General features: G+C 32.4%; 2 protein-coding genes across 2 annotated transcripts; both read right to left on the reverse strand.

The window, feature by feature from the left end:
* Window positions 1-626: 626 nt before the first annotated feature.
* LOC112088437 lies at window positions 627-7,662 on the reverse strand. Its single transcript, XM_024158718.1, has 12 exons — window positions 6,813-7,662; window positions 6,504-6,717; window positions 6,275-6,409; window positions 5,364-6,025; window positions 4,863-5,243; window positions 4,556-4,756; window positions 4,190-4,459; window positions 3,772-4,083; window positions 1,206-1,318; window positions 1,045-1,114; window positions 847-942; window positions 627-745 (listed from the first exon to the last, which is right to left on the reverse strand). The coding sequence occupies exons 1-12, from the start codon at window positions 7,660-7,662 to the stop codon at window positions 627-629; spliced, it is 3,423 nt and encodes a 1,140-aa protein (XP_024014486.1).
* A 2,929-nt stretch (window positions 7,663-10,591) lies between these two features.
* On the reverse strand, window positions 10,592-13,080 carry LOC112088438 (replication protein A 70 kDa DNA-binding subunit B-like). The gene is made up of 11 exons (XM_024158719.1): window positions 12,946-13,080; window positions 12,558-12,825; window positions 12,391-12,487; window positions 12,195-12,319; window positions 12,042-12,126; window positions 11,821-11,956; window positions 11,536-11,738; window positions 11,337-11,457; window positions 11,069-11,245; window positions 10,931-10,984; window positions 10,592-10,792 (listed from the first exon to the last, which is right to left on the reverse strand). The coding sequence occupies exons 1-11, from the start codon at window positions 13,078-13,080 to the stop codon at window positions 10,592-10,594; spliced, it is 1,602 nt and encodes a 533-aa protein (XP_024014487.1).
* Between the last annotated feature and the right edge of the window lie 248 nt (window positions 13,081-13,328).

Genomic DNA, 13,328 nt, shown 5'->3' on the forward strand with positions numbered 1-13,328 from the left:
TAAACATATATAAATCACACATAACTTATAAATAGAAAAATAATCGAGACAACTAAAGATAGATTATTGGATCAGTTTCTATTCTTCACGGAAGATGTACTTGCTTCATCATCGTTCGCACCCAAATCAATAACATCGGTAGGTTTTTGTTGGTTGTTCCAAAACCTGTTAATAATAAAACTATATTAAGCAAACATTCTAATAAAAAATGATACTACTTTGAAACTCTGAATAATGGCTTATCTTCTAACGAAATTTTTGGCTTGTGGAATTTTAAGATAAAATTCGATCTTTGAAATCCCTCCTCTAGACCTAAGATAGTACCCACCTATGACGATAATATATATGTTATAACATCTATCTATAAATAAACAAACAAATGTTTAATAATAATCACTACTTAGAAATAACATAAACTAACCTTCTCCATGTTTCACAGACCAGTCGGTCAACAGACAATCAAATGGTAATTGTTTTTCAGTGAAAATTTTGTCATTAAAATCAAGTGCAAGTGATCCTAATGCAACACACGACAATAATAACCCCCGATATAGTAATTACAAATTTTAGTTAATCAAACAATGATAATTAGAATAAGGAAAAAGCATAAAACTTAAAATGGAGTCTTACTTATCATCCTTGATAGTGAAAGAGATGCTGGCGGTTTTCTTATCTTGTCTTTCAGGGTAAGAATCATCAGTAACTGTGACCAGTGGCTCAATATTGACAACAAAACCCATAATATCTACAGAAAAAAAATTACAAACTTATATGCAACATTAGTATATTATTTTGTATTTGAACAATTTATTTATTCAAGATATTTAGAAAAGGAAATAGTTATACCGATGGGAATGCCAGGCTCAGTTTTGCCACCAAGAACATCAGAAAATTTGAGAAAACCATGAGGAGTGTCAACTTCGATAGGATCAATGAGATCAACTTCAGTGTTTTTTAAAAATCTAATACAACTTCCAATTGGAGAATTTGGTTCCTCCGACGTTTCACCAAATACCACAAATTCAGAAAAACAAATCCATTGACCTTCTTCAATTAACATGTCGAAACTCTTGATCAAATCGGGAATATAGAGAAAAGCTTGAATAGTTTCAGCCTGGATAATTTAGGATATTTAGAAACTATTAAACAATGTTTGAATTGTAATTGAAATCTTGGTACAATAATACAGAATTAGGAACAAATACCTCTTCATCCATCAACATAAACTGCAAGGAATGACGTTGGCTAGGATGCTTGACATGCCATTTCTTCAAGACTTTAACTCTTATAGTCCAGTTCGTTTGACCGGGATGCAGATCTGAAATCAGATGATATACCTCCATGGAATGAAATTTCCCGAGTTTAAACAATTAGAAGCGTTAAGAAGATGAAAAATGAGAGAGATATATGTGAGAGAAATAGTAACTGATGGTTTAAATGAAAGTAGGTTTGTGTGAGATTTTGTAAATCTAGAAATTGATAGTTAAGTTTTATGTTTTTTTCATTTATATGAGAGAAGATGATAAACGATATGGTCGAATATATAAAATATATATATATATACTTTAGATATCAAAGTTCTACAATATTCTATAATATCGAAACTAACAATTACACAGCCAGTCAAACCGTATTGATTACCAAAAATACAAACAGCTTTCTTGCATTGTGTTTTCAAATCAACACGAAAAGAAAAGAGAATATTCGATATTTTTTGTCCTTTACAATCGTTATACTCTACCCTGTACAGCTATATAATAGATTTCAGTTTTATAATCTTCATAATGTATGGTATAAATCTACAATAAATGAAATGTATATTCGCATGTATACATAATATGGAAAAGGTGAAGGTTTATAAGACATTTGGCTAATTTTTAAGAAGCGGTTAATTTGACCTAAAACATTATAATAATAGATTATTACCGAAGCCATGATATTTTATTAAATAAGTGGAATGATTGAAATACATAATAGTATTGGCATATTAACGACGAACACGTAAACATTGAAAGATTTAGGTCGAAATTAAATTACTAATGAAATATAGCCATCAAAATAAGTAGATTCAGAATAATAAAAGTATTGATAGAAGTCGCTTCATAGAGAACTCATCCGATGGAGATTTGACAATCGGAGACCAAGATTGTAATCTGTATAAACATGGTAAAACATTTGTAGATGTTGATAATATTTAATTGTACATCACAGATAGACAAATGTTATACAAATAAAGACGAACATAAATTAATAGGAATAAAATATACCTTGGTATGAAAACATTTCAATTATAACTGCATCTTACACCATAATACTCGTTCTGCTGACTATATATTGTAATAAAAAGAAAAAGAAGTCAATATGTTAGAGAAATATCATATATGCAAACCATGAAGTACCAACCTTCAACAATTTTGATCGGTATTACTTGAGTAGAAACAATGAACTGAATGATATAGTTCGAAGTAATCCTGATATCATTAAAGTTGTTTGGAATAACAACAAAGTCACTAATTTCAACCCAATAGCCTTCCTTGAGTACATCAATAAACAAATGATTGTAGTTTTGGGATTACTCTTCCATGGATTGTATGATCCTAAGAATTAAAGATAAATATAATATTAGAAATGAAGGCGTGATTGTAGACCAAAGGAATCAAATGTATATAGCAAACTCACCTCTTCATCACGTAGAATCATATCTAAGGTATTCCCTTTATGTATTGTGAATTGGTTCCACATACATACTATTTTAACTCTAATAGACCAATCTGTAGTACTTTGATCCAAATCAGACAACCTATCAATGAAAGCCATATTTGATTTAAAAAAAAAAGTTTCAGGATTTAGGAAGTGAATTAAACTTCGAATATTATACCTAACGTATATATAGGACTAAGATAACATCAAATATTTGTTTTCTAGTTTTTTTATTTTATATAACATAATAAAAGGCAACAGCGAATATATAGTAACTATAATTATATTGTTAAGATTCGTGGAAGATTCTAATTCATGTAGGTTAATACGATTGTGATTAAATACTATGAAGTCAGATAATTGTATTTAGAAGAATTAAGTTCATATATTGATGCAAAGTAAATGGTGACAATATTTTTGTTCCTTGTATTGTTTCATAAGGTCATATATTGATGCAAAGTAAATGTTAGTGTTTTAGTTAATGTAAAAGATTCAGTGATGAGTTACCTTAACATTTGTAGGTCATGATTCATAAGACACGTAAACATTTTAAATAAATGCCTCCAGTTTGTTAAACAAATACCAACAATTTAAATCTTTAATCCTTTTCAAATAACTGACAAAGATCACTACTCCTTAGAAAAATTGACATCGTGCTAAGCTGCATCTGAATATCATCTGAAGGTACCAACTAAAATATAAAATTCTGAAATATATAAACACATGCAAATGTTAGTTATAACAGTTGGACACGTTAGAGAAATCTATATATGAATATACTATTTGTACTAACCTTCCTACTGTTTTGGATATATTTTCTTAAAAACCTCTTTGAAGACGACGTTCATGGTTTGCTTCTGAGGTTTTCCTTCATTGTCTATAATAAGTACCTTCAATCCAGACTTCGACTTTACCCTAGACAGACCACATACAACTGACCATGTGAAAAACACGGTTTAGGTAAATACAAACCAACACTTAAAAGTGTTTGACCTTGACTTTTATTGATTGTCATGGCGAATGCTACTGTCAGAGGAAACTGTCTGCATCGCATTCTGAAAGGAAATCTACCTTCTGGTGGGGAAACATTCAATCTCGGAATAAAAACCTTCTGACCATGAGTCTCACCTGTTAGTATAATAGCCTCTATCACATGATCAGCTAGCTGAGTAATTTGTAGTCTTGTTCCATTGCATAGACCACCCTTAGGATCGATGTTTCTCAATAACATAACAGGTGCCCCAACTTTAAGCGTCAATGAATGGTTAGGCAAGCCAGAAACCTTTATATTATTCAAAAAATCTGGAGTATGTACCCTACTATCCTGGTTGGATGTATCAGATGGGTCTATTGAATCAGAGCTTAAATATGTCTTCTCCTCACCTACAAATAATAGGATAATAAGATAACGTTATACAAACATTAATATAGATACTATATTGTTTTAGTAACATCGCTGCTTTAATACTTACTTCTGAGGATAGATAACATGTGATCGTTGATAACGGAAACATCGCATTTGTGGGACACAAAATAGCTCGATCTTGATAGAAATTAGGGTCGTTTTGGTCTTCAAATCCAAGACCGTATACAGCTTCAATAATAGAATTAACAGGATCATCGCATTGTTTAATTAGGAGCTCCTCTGGTATATCAATAGACACTTCACCTGTATTTGGTAGATTAATCTTTCCATCACCTACTTTAAGTATCCATTCAGAAAAACTCTTAATTTCCTGAGCAACGCCTTCATCAAGATCTGCCAACAGTCACATATTCTTAATTTCCTGAGCAACTTTGCAGCTCTCCCATAGATAAGAGGAATTTATCGAAGCAGCAACAATATCTTCACGACCTCCACCACTTATAACAGGCAGTATTTGTCTAAAATCCCCACCAAAAACAACAACTTTGCCCCCAAATGGTTTATCTTCATGGCGTCTTATAATATCACGCATACTTCTATCCAAACTTTCAAAGCAATATCGACTCATCATGGGAGCCTCATCCCATATTATCAGCGATGCCTCAGCGACTAATTCTGCTAAATCTGTACCTGGATGCATATTGCAAGTAGAGTCATCATCTGGATTAATTGGAATTCCAAAACGGGAGTGTGCAGTTTCTTCCACCAGGTAATAAAAGAGAAGCTATTCCACTACTTGCAACATTGAGAAAAATTTGTCCTTTAGACCGAATTGCAGCAGAAAGGATTTTCCATAGATGAGTCTTTCCTGTCCCTCCAAAACCGTAAACGAAAAACACACCTCCCTTGTCTTCAGTAACTGCTTCCATAATTTCTGAAAAAACTTTCCTTTGCTCATCAGTCAGACCAGGCAGCATTGAATCATGAATAGCAGCCATTTCAGCTTTGTCATAATTGCGTTCATCGAATAGCAACCTATTAATAGCGGGATTATGATTGGTACTATCTGGAATAGGCATGCCATCGTAGTTAGCAAGTGAGCTTCCATTACTTCGCAATATCGATTCTACATCATCCAAAGTCAAGTTTTTCAGTTGTTGATCATCAAGAGTTAAATCTGCAATAATATAATAAATATGTTACACGAAGTAGCTTATTACTGATCATTAACAATGAAATAAACGGTCTATCTAGATCTATGTTATCCATAAATACTTATTAGAAATGTGGAATTTACCTGGATTGTTTTCTACGGACCTCCTCCTGTAAACAATATCTTCAGAAAGAAGATGCCATGTCTCTTCCCAAACCCCACCGAGATTTATTAAGCAATCAGTAAGAAGCATAATCGCAAACAATCTTCTAAGAAAGAATCCGGTACCCCAATTGCTGGCTTCAGTTATACCATCTATATATTCTTTGTCATCATCTAAGAGTCCCATTGCATAGCAGGCTTCTTTGTAAGATGGATATAACACACCATCTACTGTCTTTAGATCATTAAACCCTTTAGGACACTTACGTATGTTCAATAGAACACGTAAATAGTATAACTGACCACATGACACAGGGACATAAGTTAATCTCCCAACAGCTATTCTATTTTTTTGTTGTCGTGGTTTCCACTCAATTTTCTTCCTATCATAAACAAACATAGTGGGAAACTCTGCGTAGGTTAGATCCTCTGCTTCAGGATATTTATTGCAAGCTTCAAAAAACGCAAGGAACATAGATGTTTGGATTGATCTACGATTAAGTACTGTCTCAACTGGATCATCATCATCATAAAGCACAGACTGCTCATTCTCAAGATGAAAATATAGTTTCTCCACAGGTGTAGTTCGGAAATGAATTAAGAAAGCCAGTAAACGCCAAGCAGCTTCACATGCAGAAACATACCTATAGTCGAATCGTTTAACTAATTTTAGTAACGACTTAATGTTTTGTAAAACCAAAGATTTATCAAATAATATATACATTCAAATATAAATTAAATTAAACAATATAGTACCTGTAGTCAAAAAATTCTTGTATTTCATCTCTAGCATCCTCTTCGTCTAAATTAACAGACGTTGTACCTTCTGTATTACCATTTTAATAGTGGCAAGTACACGATCTGGTCCTTTATTGATATACTTAAATAAGTACTTGATAGACCTGGCTTGAGTGCACCACTCCACATTAATATGAGCTCTGTAACGAAGAGATAGTTCCCGGTTATATGGAACAACGAAACTGTTGTCAATCTTCAATCCGTTTTTTTCAACAAACGCATCTGTTTTCCTTCGCATATAATGTGGATAACCATTGCTGTCAATAGAAGTTCTATCACAATACTTCTTTGGAAACATCTTTGAACACTTTCCATTAACCATACATGGTGAACTCTTGTTGATCGCTCCACATGGACCATGAATCATGTTTTTTTTTAACAACTTCGTATAGGTAAGGGTCAGTATCTTTATCGGGTATCTCTGCAGATATTACTTCGTCAATCGCTTCCGGGGTTGGGAATTTGTGTTTCTGAGCCATCCACAGCAATATATGTGCATGAGGGAGTCCTCTTTTCTGAAATTCAATAGTATACATTCCTGGTACATAAAGAGACAAAGTTGTTATTATTTAAGTATTTTAAAAATGATATTTTTATATCACTAAACATCACAAAAGAGTTATGAAAACGCACCGCAAACACTTTTTCCAAATATGTTCTTCTCTGTCAAATCAGACATCAAACTCTCTAGCTTCATTTTGAAAATTCTGCAACAAATATCTGGTCTGTCCTCTGGCTTCAGATTTCGTTTTTTTGTATACCTAACAATCTCTGGCCAACTTGGATTGCAAGTAAATGTTATAAACAAATCTGGAAAACCAAAATGTTTACAAATTGCCATTGCATCCAAGTAGTTGTTATTCATGTATCGTGGACCACCTGTAAAAGACGCAGGTATCAATATTCTTTTGCCATTGTTAGATAGATCAGAGTTGCCATCGTTAGCAACTTTCTCCAGATTGACATATTTATCAGATCGAAGTTTTTTCTGGTTTTTCCTGAGGTAACGTAGACGGATAAACTCAATCATAGTATAAACATCCACCAAATACTGCTGGTACAGACGTTTAGACCGAATAACTGCTTGAGATTCCAATAACCTATCTTGTATGTGAAAGGCATAGAACTCTCTCATGCTAATCGTTTTCCTTTTGCGTTCTTTTCCATCGTCAAATCCATCTTCAATACCAACCTGAAAACCATCTTCACCATAAGGAAACAACAGAGGGTATTGAAGTGTGAGATACCCAACATATAGCTCACTAATCCTCCTTAGCTTTCCTTCTATTGTTTCTAACACAATATCTCGTTTATCCATTCCTTCAGGGAAATCTCCTGGTATTAGAGCAGCAACTTCGGATGACGTAGGCATGTTATGAGTGCGTGCGTCCTTATTTCTATTTGCTACCAATACCAACTTGGCATTGTCTTCTGGCTGATCAACATGAAACATATCCTTGTAAGAACGGAAAGCTTTCACCATCGGATTAAAATGATCTAACATCATACGGGCCGTACAGTGCTTGCATTCAAATAATGGGCCGTACAGTGCTTGCATTCCCTGCATACAGCATAGTGTAAAAATATAATTCTTTCCTCTCCTTTTTTTGCCAATCCTCTCATTAAACCACATACGGGCCGTAAAGTGTTTGCATTCAAATAATGGATCACCATCATCATGATAACCTGAAAAAATAAATCACAATAGTGACTGCTAAAGATGATAGACTCTGGGAATAACAGGTATAGTCAAAAAATATATCCAAGACGGTGATGTTTTGAAGAAACTGATTACCATTATCCTGGATTGTAGGTCGCATATTTTGCTGTTGATCATCAGATATTTCAACATTTCCAGAGTCTAGGTCATCATCAGATTGATCGTTTTCACTGAAAGTTTCTTGGTCATCATGAATTTGTAGACTATCATGCTCCCAGTTAATAGTAGTATTTTGATTTTCCTGAGTTAATACTATAAATAATAATAAAATAAGAACAATTTATAAACACAGGCACTATTTATTTTTTAATCAAAAATCTATATAAAATAATAATAATGTATGATTTATTAATAAGTTTTAAAGATTTAATGAGTGATTACCTGAGGCCTGAGTGCAGGAATTCTTAGTTGTATCGATTTTTTGCTTCCTGTTTAATCTTGCAATTCTCTGTTGCTCGAAAACAGTGTTATGCATATTTTTGCCTTTAATCGATTCAGAAATTTTGAAGACAGAGTTATTCCTCCAAAGTTTAACTTAGAGAGGTCAAGGATATTTTTGTAACTAAAACGAAAATTAAATCCAAATACCAATATATAAACTTGTAATAAGGACAATATATATAACAAAAATCTAGGTAAGGATACATGACAACTCCAAATTTCGAAAGGCCTTTGTTTTGGTTGTTTTGGTTTTTAATAGTGCTGTTTATATAAAATGACGTTTAGATATATAGTGTTAAGAACAACATTATTTATAGATGTGATAACAAAGAATTCTTACTCGCAGATTTAGATTTGGATGCTAGCCGAGACAATGGTGGTCTACTTCGTGATAATTGAGAGGTACCAAATTCTGTAGAAATTGGTATACAACTTATATTTGAATCTCCTTGCGTAGTTACAAAACTTGCTTGCGTTGGTATCTGAGTAGTAGTCAGACATTTACGCGTTGGTATAGCTTTCGGACCCTGATTTTGATTTGTACAATCAGTGAGGCATAACACTGTAATTTGAACAGTGTCAACATCAGTATTAGAGTTATATAAGTAGCTAGAGGAATGATACAATGAACAGGTTCAAAATACAATTCAAGAAACCTGATCTATTTGAAATTGTAGAAGAGTCATTGACAATTAAGCCTTGTGTTATGTTCTCTTTATTCGAAGGGCGAGCGTAATCTGAAATTGTTAAACAATGTTAGCAAGAAAATATAAAGTTCAATACAAATACAATACTTATGATTACATAAGGAACTACAACTAACTGCGATTAAGTTGTTGTGTCATGGTAGACTGAGAACTCCTTTCCGTGTTGTTTGAGTTCGTGAGATCTCTAAGTATTGTATTAAATGCAACACGAACAACAGGCTGGTGAGTTGTTTTACTTGATTGCGCATTGTTATCATTGGTATTGATGGAATCTGTAATTTTGCATGTAACATACAATTGACAACAAATACAAATGCAACAAATGATTAGTATAAATATTCTAAAAATAGTATGTTCGTACCAAGCAAACTTCTATCTTTCTTTGATTTCTTTGATGATCGTCCGTCTTCGGTAGCTGAATTTTCACCGAGAACACTACTTTTTCTCATATCTCGTTATTTGCTTGAGCTACTTCATTCAAACATAGATATTTCCAATATAGTAGCTTATATTGGAAAGAAGATAACAATAGTGGAATGTTTCTCAATTATTGCATATCAAATACTCCATAATTTGTAATCTAGTTGCTATTTACAGGCAATCAAATCAGGGGTAAAACCATTACATATATTCGATTAACGAATTATTTTCAAAATCATTAGTAGGAGTTTCTTAATATTAGGAATGATTTGAAATTCAGTTACCATAACTAACATTCAAAATATTTGAAAAACTTCATATATTTAATAACAACTTCAATTATTTCAAAATATACCAATAAGCGGGAACTTTTTAAAATTTTCGAATCATACATTCCACTTGGTACTAATTAGAGGTAAAACACTTACATATATTCGCTTAACTAATTATCTTCAAAATCATTAGTATGAGTTTCTTAATAGTAGGAATAATTTGAAATTCTGTTACCATAACTTACATTCAAAATATTTGGAAAAACTTCATATCTTTAATAACAACTTAAATTATTTCAACATATACCAATAAGCGGGAAAATACAAAATTTTTGAATCATACATTCCACTTGGTACTAAAAGCAGTATTAATAACAATAAAAAATTATTATTAACAATCATCTAAAGTTATACATGCTTCGAAAAATCTAAAGTATATCGAATCATATCGAAAAGTACTAAAAAGCAGTGTTATTTTCAACATTTGATTTAAATAGAAGAGTTGCGTGTTTATGTGAGATCATAACGTCAATAATTGTTACATTTTTTCGAATTAGGTTATGGTAACATATTATTAAAAATATGTAAATCATCAAAATTGCACTACTGTATTATCGTGTGTCAATAATATTTAAGGTTTAAATAACCGTAAACATTTTAATAGTGTGTAGACATCAGAAATAACAGCCAAATTTAGATAACCTGCTTTATTAATAATATTGCAAAACATCAAAATATTAAATTGAAACTTATAAAACGAACAGCCTAAAATGTGAAAAATTCAATTAAGAAAATAAAGGAAACGAAATAGTAGACAAATGGAAGCAGGATGAATAAAGATATCACACTTCTTCAACCATCTGGTTTTTCTTTCTTGACCGGCTTCAGCACAGTATGTTTCGCATCATCTCCATTTTTGAAATCATTTTTGGTTTTCTTTGAAGCTACAGAAAGCTCCCCACTGTCATTTCCGATCTCTTCACTATCATTGCTTTTGCATTTCGAGGACGGTGTCTTCACATCCTCATAGTCATCTTCAAGCAAGAGTGGAGCCTATAAGTAACAGAAAATTAATTAAAAATATCTAGTATATTATAAAAAGTATGATCTTCAATATATAGAAGAATATCTTATAAGAAAGTATATTATAAAAAATATGATTATGGATCCGATATCGAGAAGAATACCAACCTCTGTAGTGAGAGATGTCAAAACGTGTTCTTCATGTTTAGCTTCAATAGTGTTCTGTGACACGACACAAAATATTTTAGTAATAAGAGATATGCGTTATAAGTTGAACACATATTAGTATGATCTTATGTTCATGACCTGAGACACAGAAATTTCTGAAAACTCCTTCACCAGGTCACTTTGTGTAACGATCTTCATAACTTTGTAAGTGTCACTATTGAAGACAATGTTTGAACTTTCAATAGCAACCTTAAAAAGATAAGTCTTCCCACATATGTTGCTCAGGGACATAGGTAAAACATCCGGATCCTGAATCTATAAAAAAAAAAATTATAGAATAACAATTAAGTTAAACAATAGTGACAAAAACGGATTGATATATAGACAGATGATGCGAAAAATATACCTCATCAACCAATTGAGTAAGCTGAGAGGCAGTCTGATTGACAACTTCTATAGCAAGCTTATCAAATAAAAGAAATTTCGTTTCTCCAGTGTTATCCATTACACGAAATGTAAGCATGAACCTGCATATTGTAAAATCTAATATAAATACAAATAATATTAATAAATGTTACTAATAAGATGTAACATTATGTACTTACGCTGGAATGACTTCTTCAACATCAGTATTACATTTACCACACTTCCATAACTGTTTCTTGAAAGGTCTGCCAGGATATTTTTCCCTCATTGCATCCATATCATGTGGAAGAACTTTTTTTGAACAGGTTTTACAGGACATGTAATACCAACCAAACTCGGTGTCAATTGACATGATTGTAGCCATGGTAACACATTTTCCAACCTAGAAGGTAAAAATATCATATTTCATTATAGAATAATTTTAAATGATATAAAACAATTACAAACAATCTAAAATATTTAACCTCAGATGCAGCTATTATCTCACTTATAGTCCTTCGAGGACTATGTAAGAAGAAATCATCACGAACAGAGACAGAATTGACGATTGTCAACTGATTTGGATGTGTGTAGGATATAGTAATACCATCAGCAGGTAGCCTACATAATGGTTAATAAGGAAAAAAATATATTATGTATGCAATGTTATATAACATGATTTAAAATTTAGGGTTTAGTGCAATACTTTTCTTTGAACGCTAAAACCTCAGGGATATCTGGATTAGTTAAAACAGTTGAACAATTGTAACAATTGCCAACACTCCAAACACCTGGATGATTTATAAAAACAGTTAGTATATGAAAACCATTTGAATATCATATGATTTGATGATGTTACCTTGGTAAAGCCTTAGCTTTGAGAACCGCAAGACAACAACAAAAACAGCTTCGGTTGTATTAGTTGCCAAACTCTCCAGATTTGAAGCATAAGGTCCCCATAGCACACAGTTTAGGCGAACATTTCTACACATGTTAACGTTTTAAGGATTTAGTTGTACTAATAAATTCTAAAGTATAAAAACATAGATTCTTACTCAGTGTCTCTGATTTCCATGGTAAGTCTTTTTGTCTGCTTCTTGTTAACATTGAGGATTTCGACCTCCCAAATACTAACAATCTGACCAACAACATCTGTAATTAAACATATTAGAATAATCGTTATTAGTACGGCCATCAATATATAGTTGTTACATCTCAATACCTATTAAGAAATCCGGATTGAGTTTGCCCTCATGAATGTCCGAGAATTTGACGAATTTCAATCCAAGGATATTAGGATCAATATCCTCGGCTGGTCGTACAGATGTTGTGCTTGCGAATTGGATCTTGTAGACATGAGGAGTCGTACGAAACTTTCCACCATTGTGTGCAACCTGAAAGTTAGTAATGATCTTACTTAACCCTTCCTCCAACACGTTTTCGTGTTTTTTGATGTACTCTTTCTTTAGAGAAACATGCATAGTTTGGTTCTGCAAGATACATAAGATTAAAAAACATAATTAATCACTGAATGTTCAAATAGTAATACATAGTAGTTCGAATCTAATATAAAAAGAATACTATACAGATTTGAATGAGAATTTACATACCATATCATCTACAACCACCATTTCCAAGGTCTCGACACCATTCAGATACTGTTTCCACACCTTCAAGATCCGTACGTGGACTCTCCACTGGGTTTTGAAAGGCTTAATAGAGTATAGGTTTGTTATAGAAGCCATTGGAAAGAACTTTCAAGGCTTAAGGGAGTAGAGGTTTTTGGTATATATAAATGCTGCTTAATATATGAAATGACTACAGAAACAATCATGTATTTATAGAGAGAATTTTAGGGATTCGGAACAGTATTTTTTAGTTTGAGGGAATAGAAAGAAAATATTAGTAACAATAATGTTTTAGAAATATATGGTAAGCGGGAATATAGATGGTGGAAGGTATAATTTAAAACTTGCACTGCGAACAGTATAAA

This window comes from Eutrema salsugineum, unplaced genomic scaffold (genome assembly GCF_000478725.1).
Source record: "Eutrema salsugineum unplaced genomic scaffold, Eutsalg1_0 scaffold_14, whole genome shotgun sequence".
Lineage (NCBI taxonomy): Eukaryota > Viridiplantae > Streptophyta > Magnoliopsida > Brassicales > Brassicaceae > Eutrema > Eutrema salsugineum.

Bases quoted from the DNA above. Each gene is read 5' to 3' on its own strand.
- LOC112088438 (XM_024158719.1), bottom strand. From the start codon at position 13,080: ATGGCTTCTATAACAAACCTATACTCTATTAAGCCTTTCAAAACCCAG. The intron at 12,488-12,557 runs GTATTGAGATGT...GTTTAATTACAG, and splicing joins CAATCCGGATTTCTTAATAG to ATGTTGTTGGTCAGATTGTT. The intron at 10,985-11,068 runs GTCATGAACATA...GTCGTGTCACAG, and splicing joins CAGAAATTTCTGTGTCTCAG to AACACTATTGAAGCTAAACA.
- LOC112088437 (XM_024158718.1), bottom strand. From the start codon at position 7,662: ATGGTGAAAGCTTTCCGTTCTTACAAGGATATGTTTCATGTTGATCAG. The intron at 943-1,044 runs GTCAATGGATTT...AAAACACTGAAG, and splicing joins CGACATGTTAATTGAAGAAG to TTGATCTCATTGATCCTATC. The intron at 746-846 runs GTATAACTATTT...TTTTTTCTGTAG, and splicing joins TGAGCCTGGCATTCCCATCG to ATATTATGGGTTTTGTTGTC.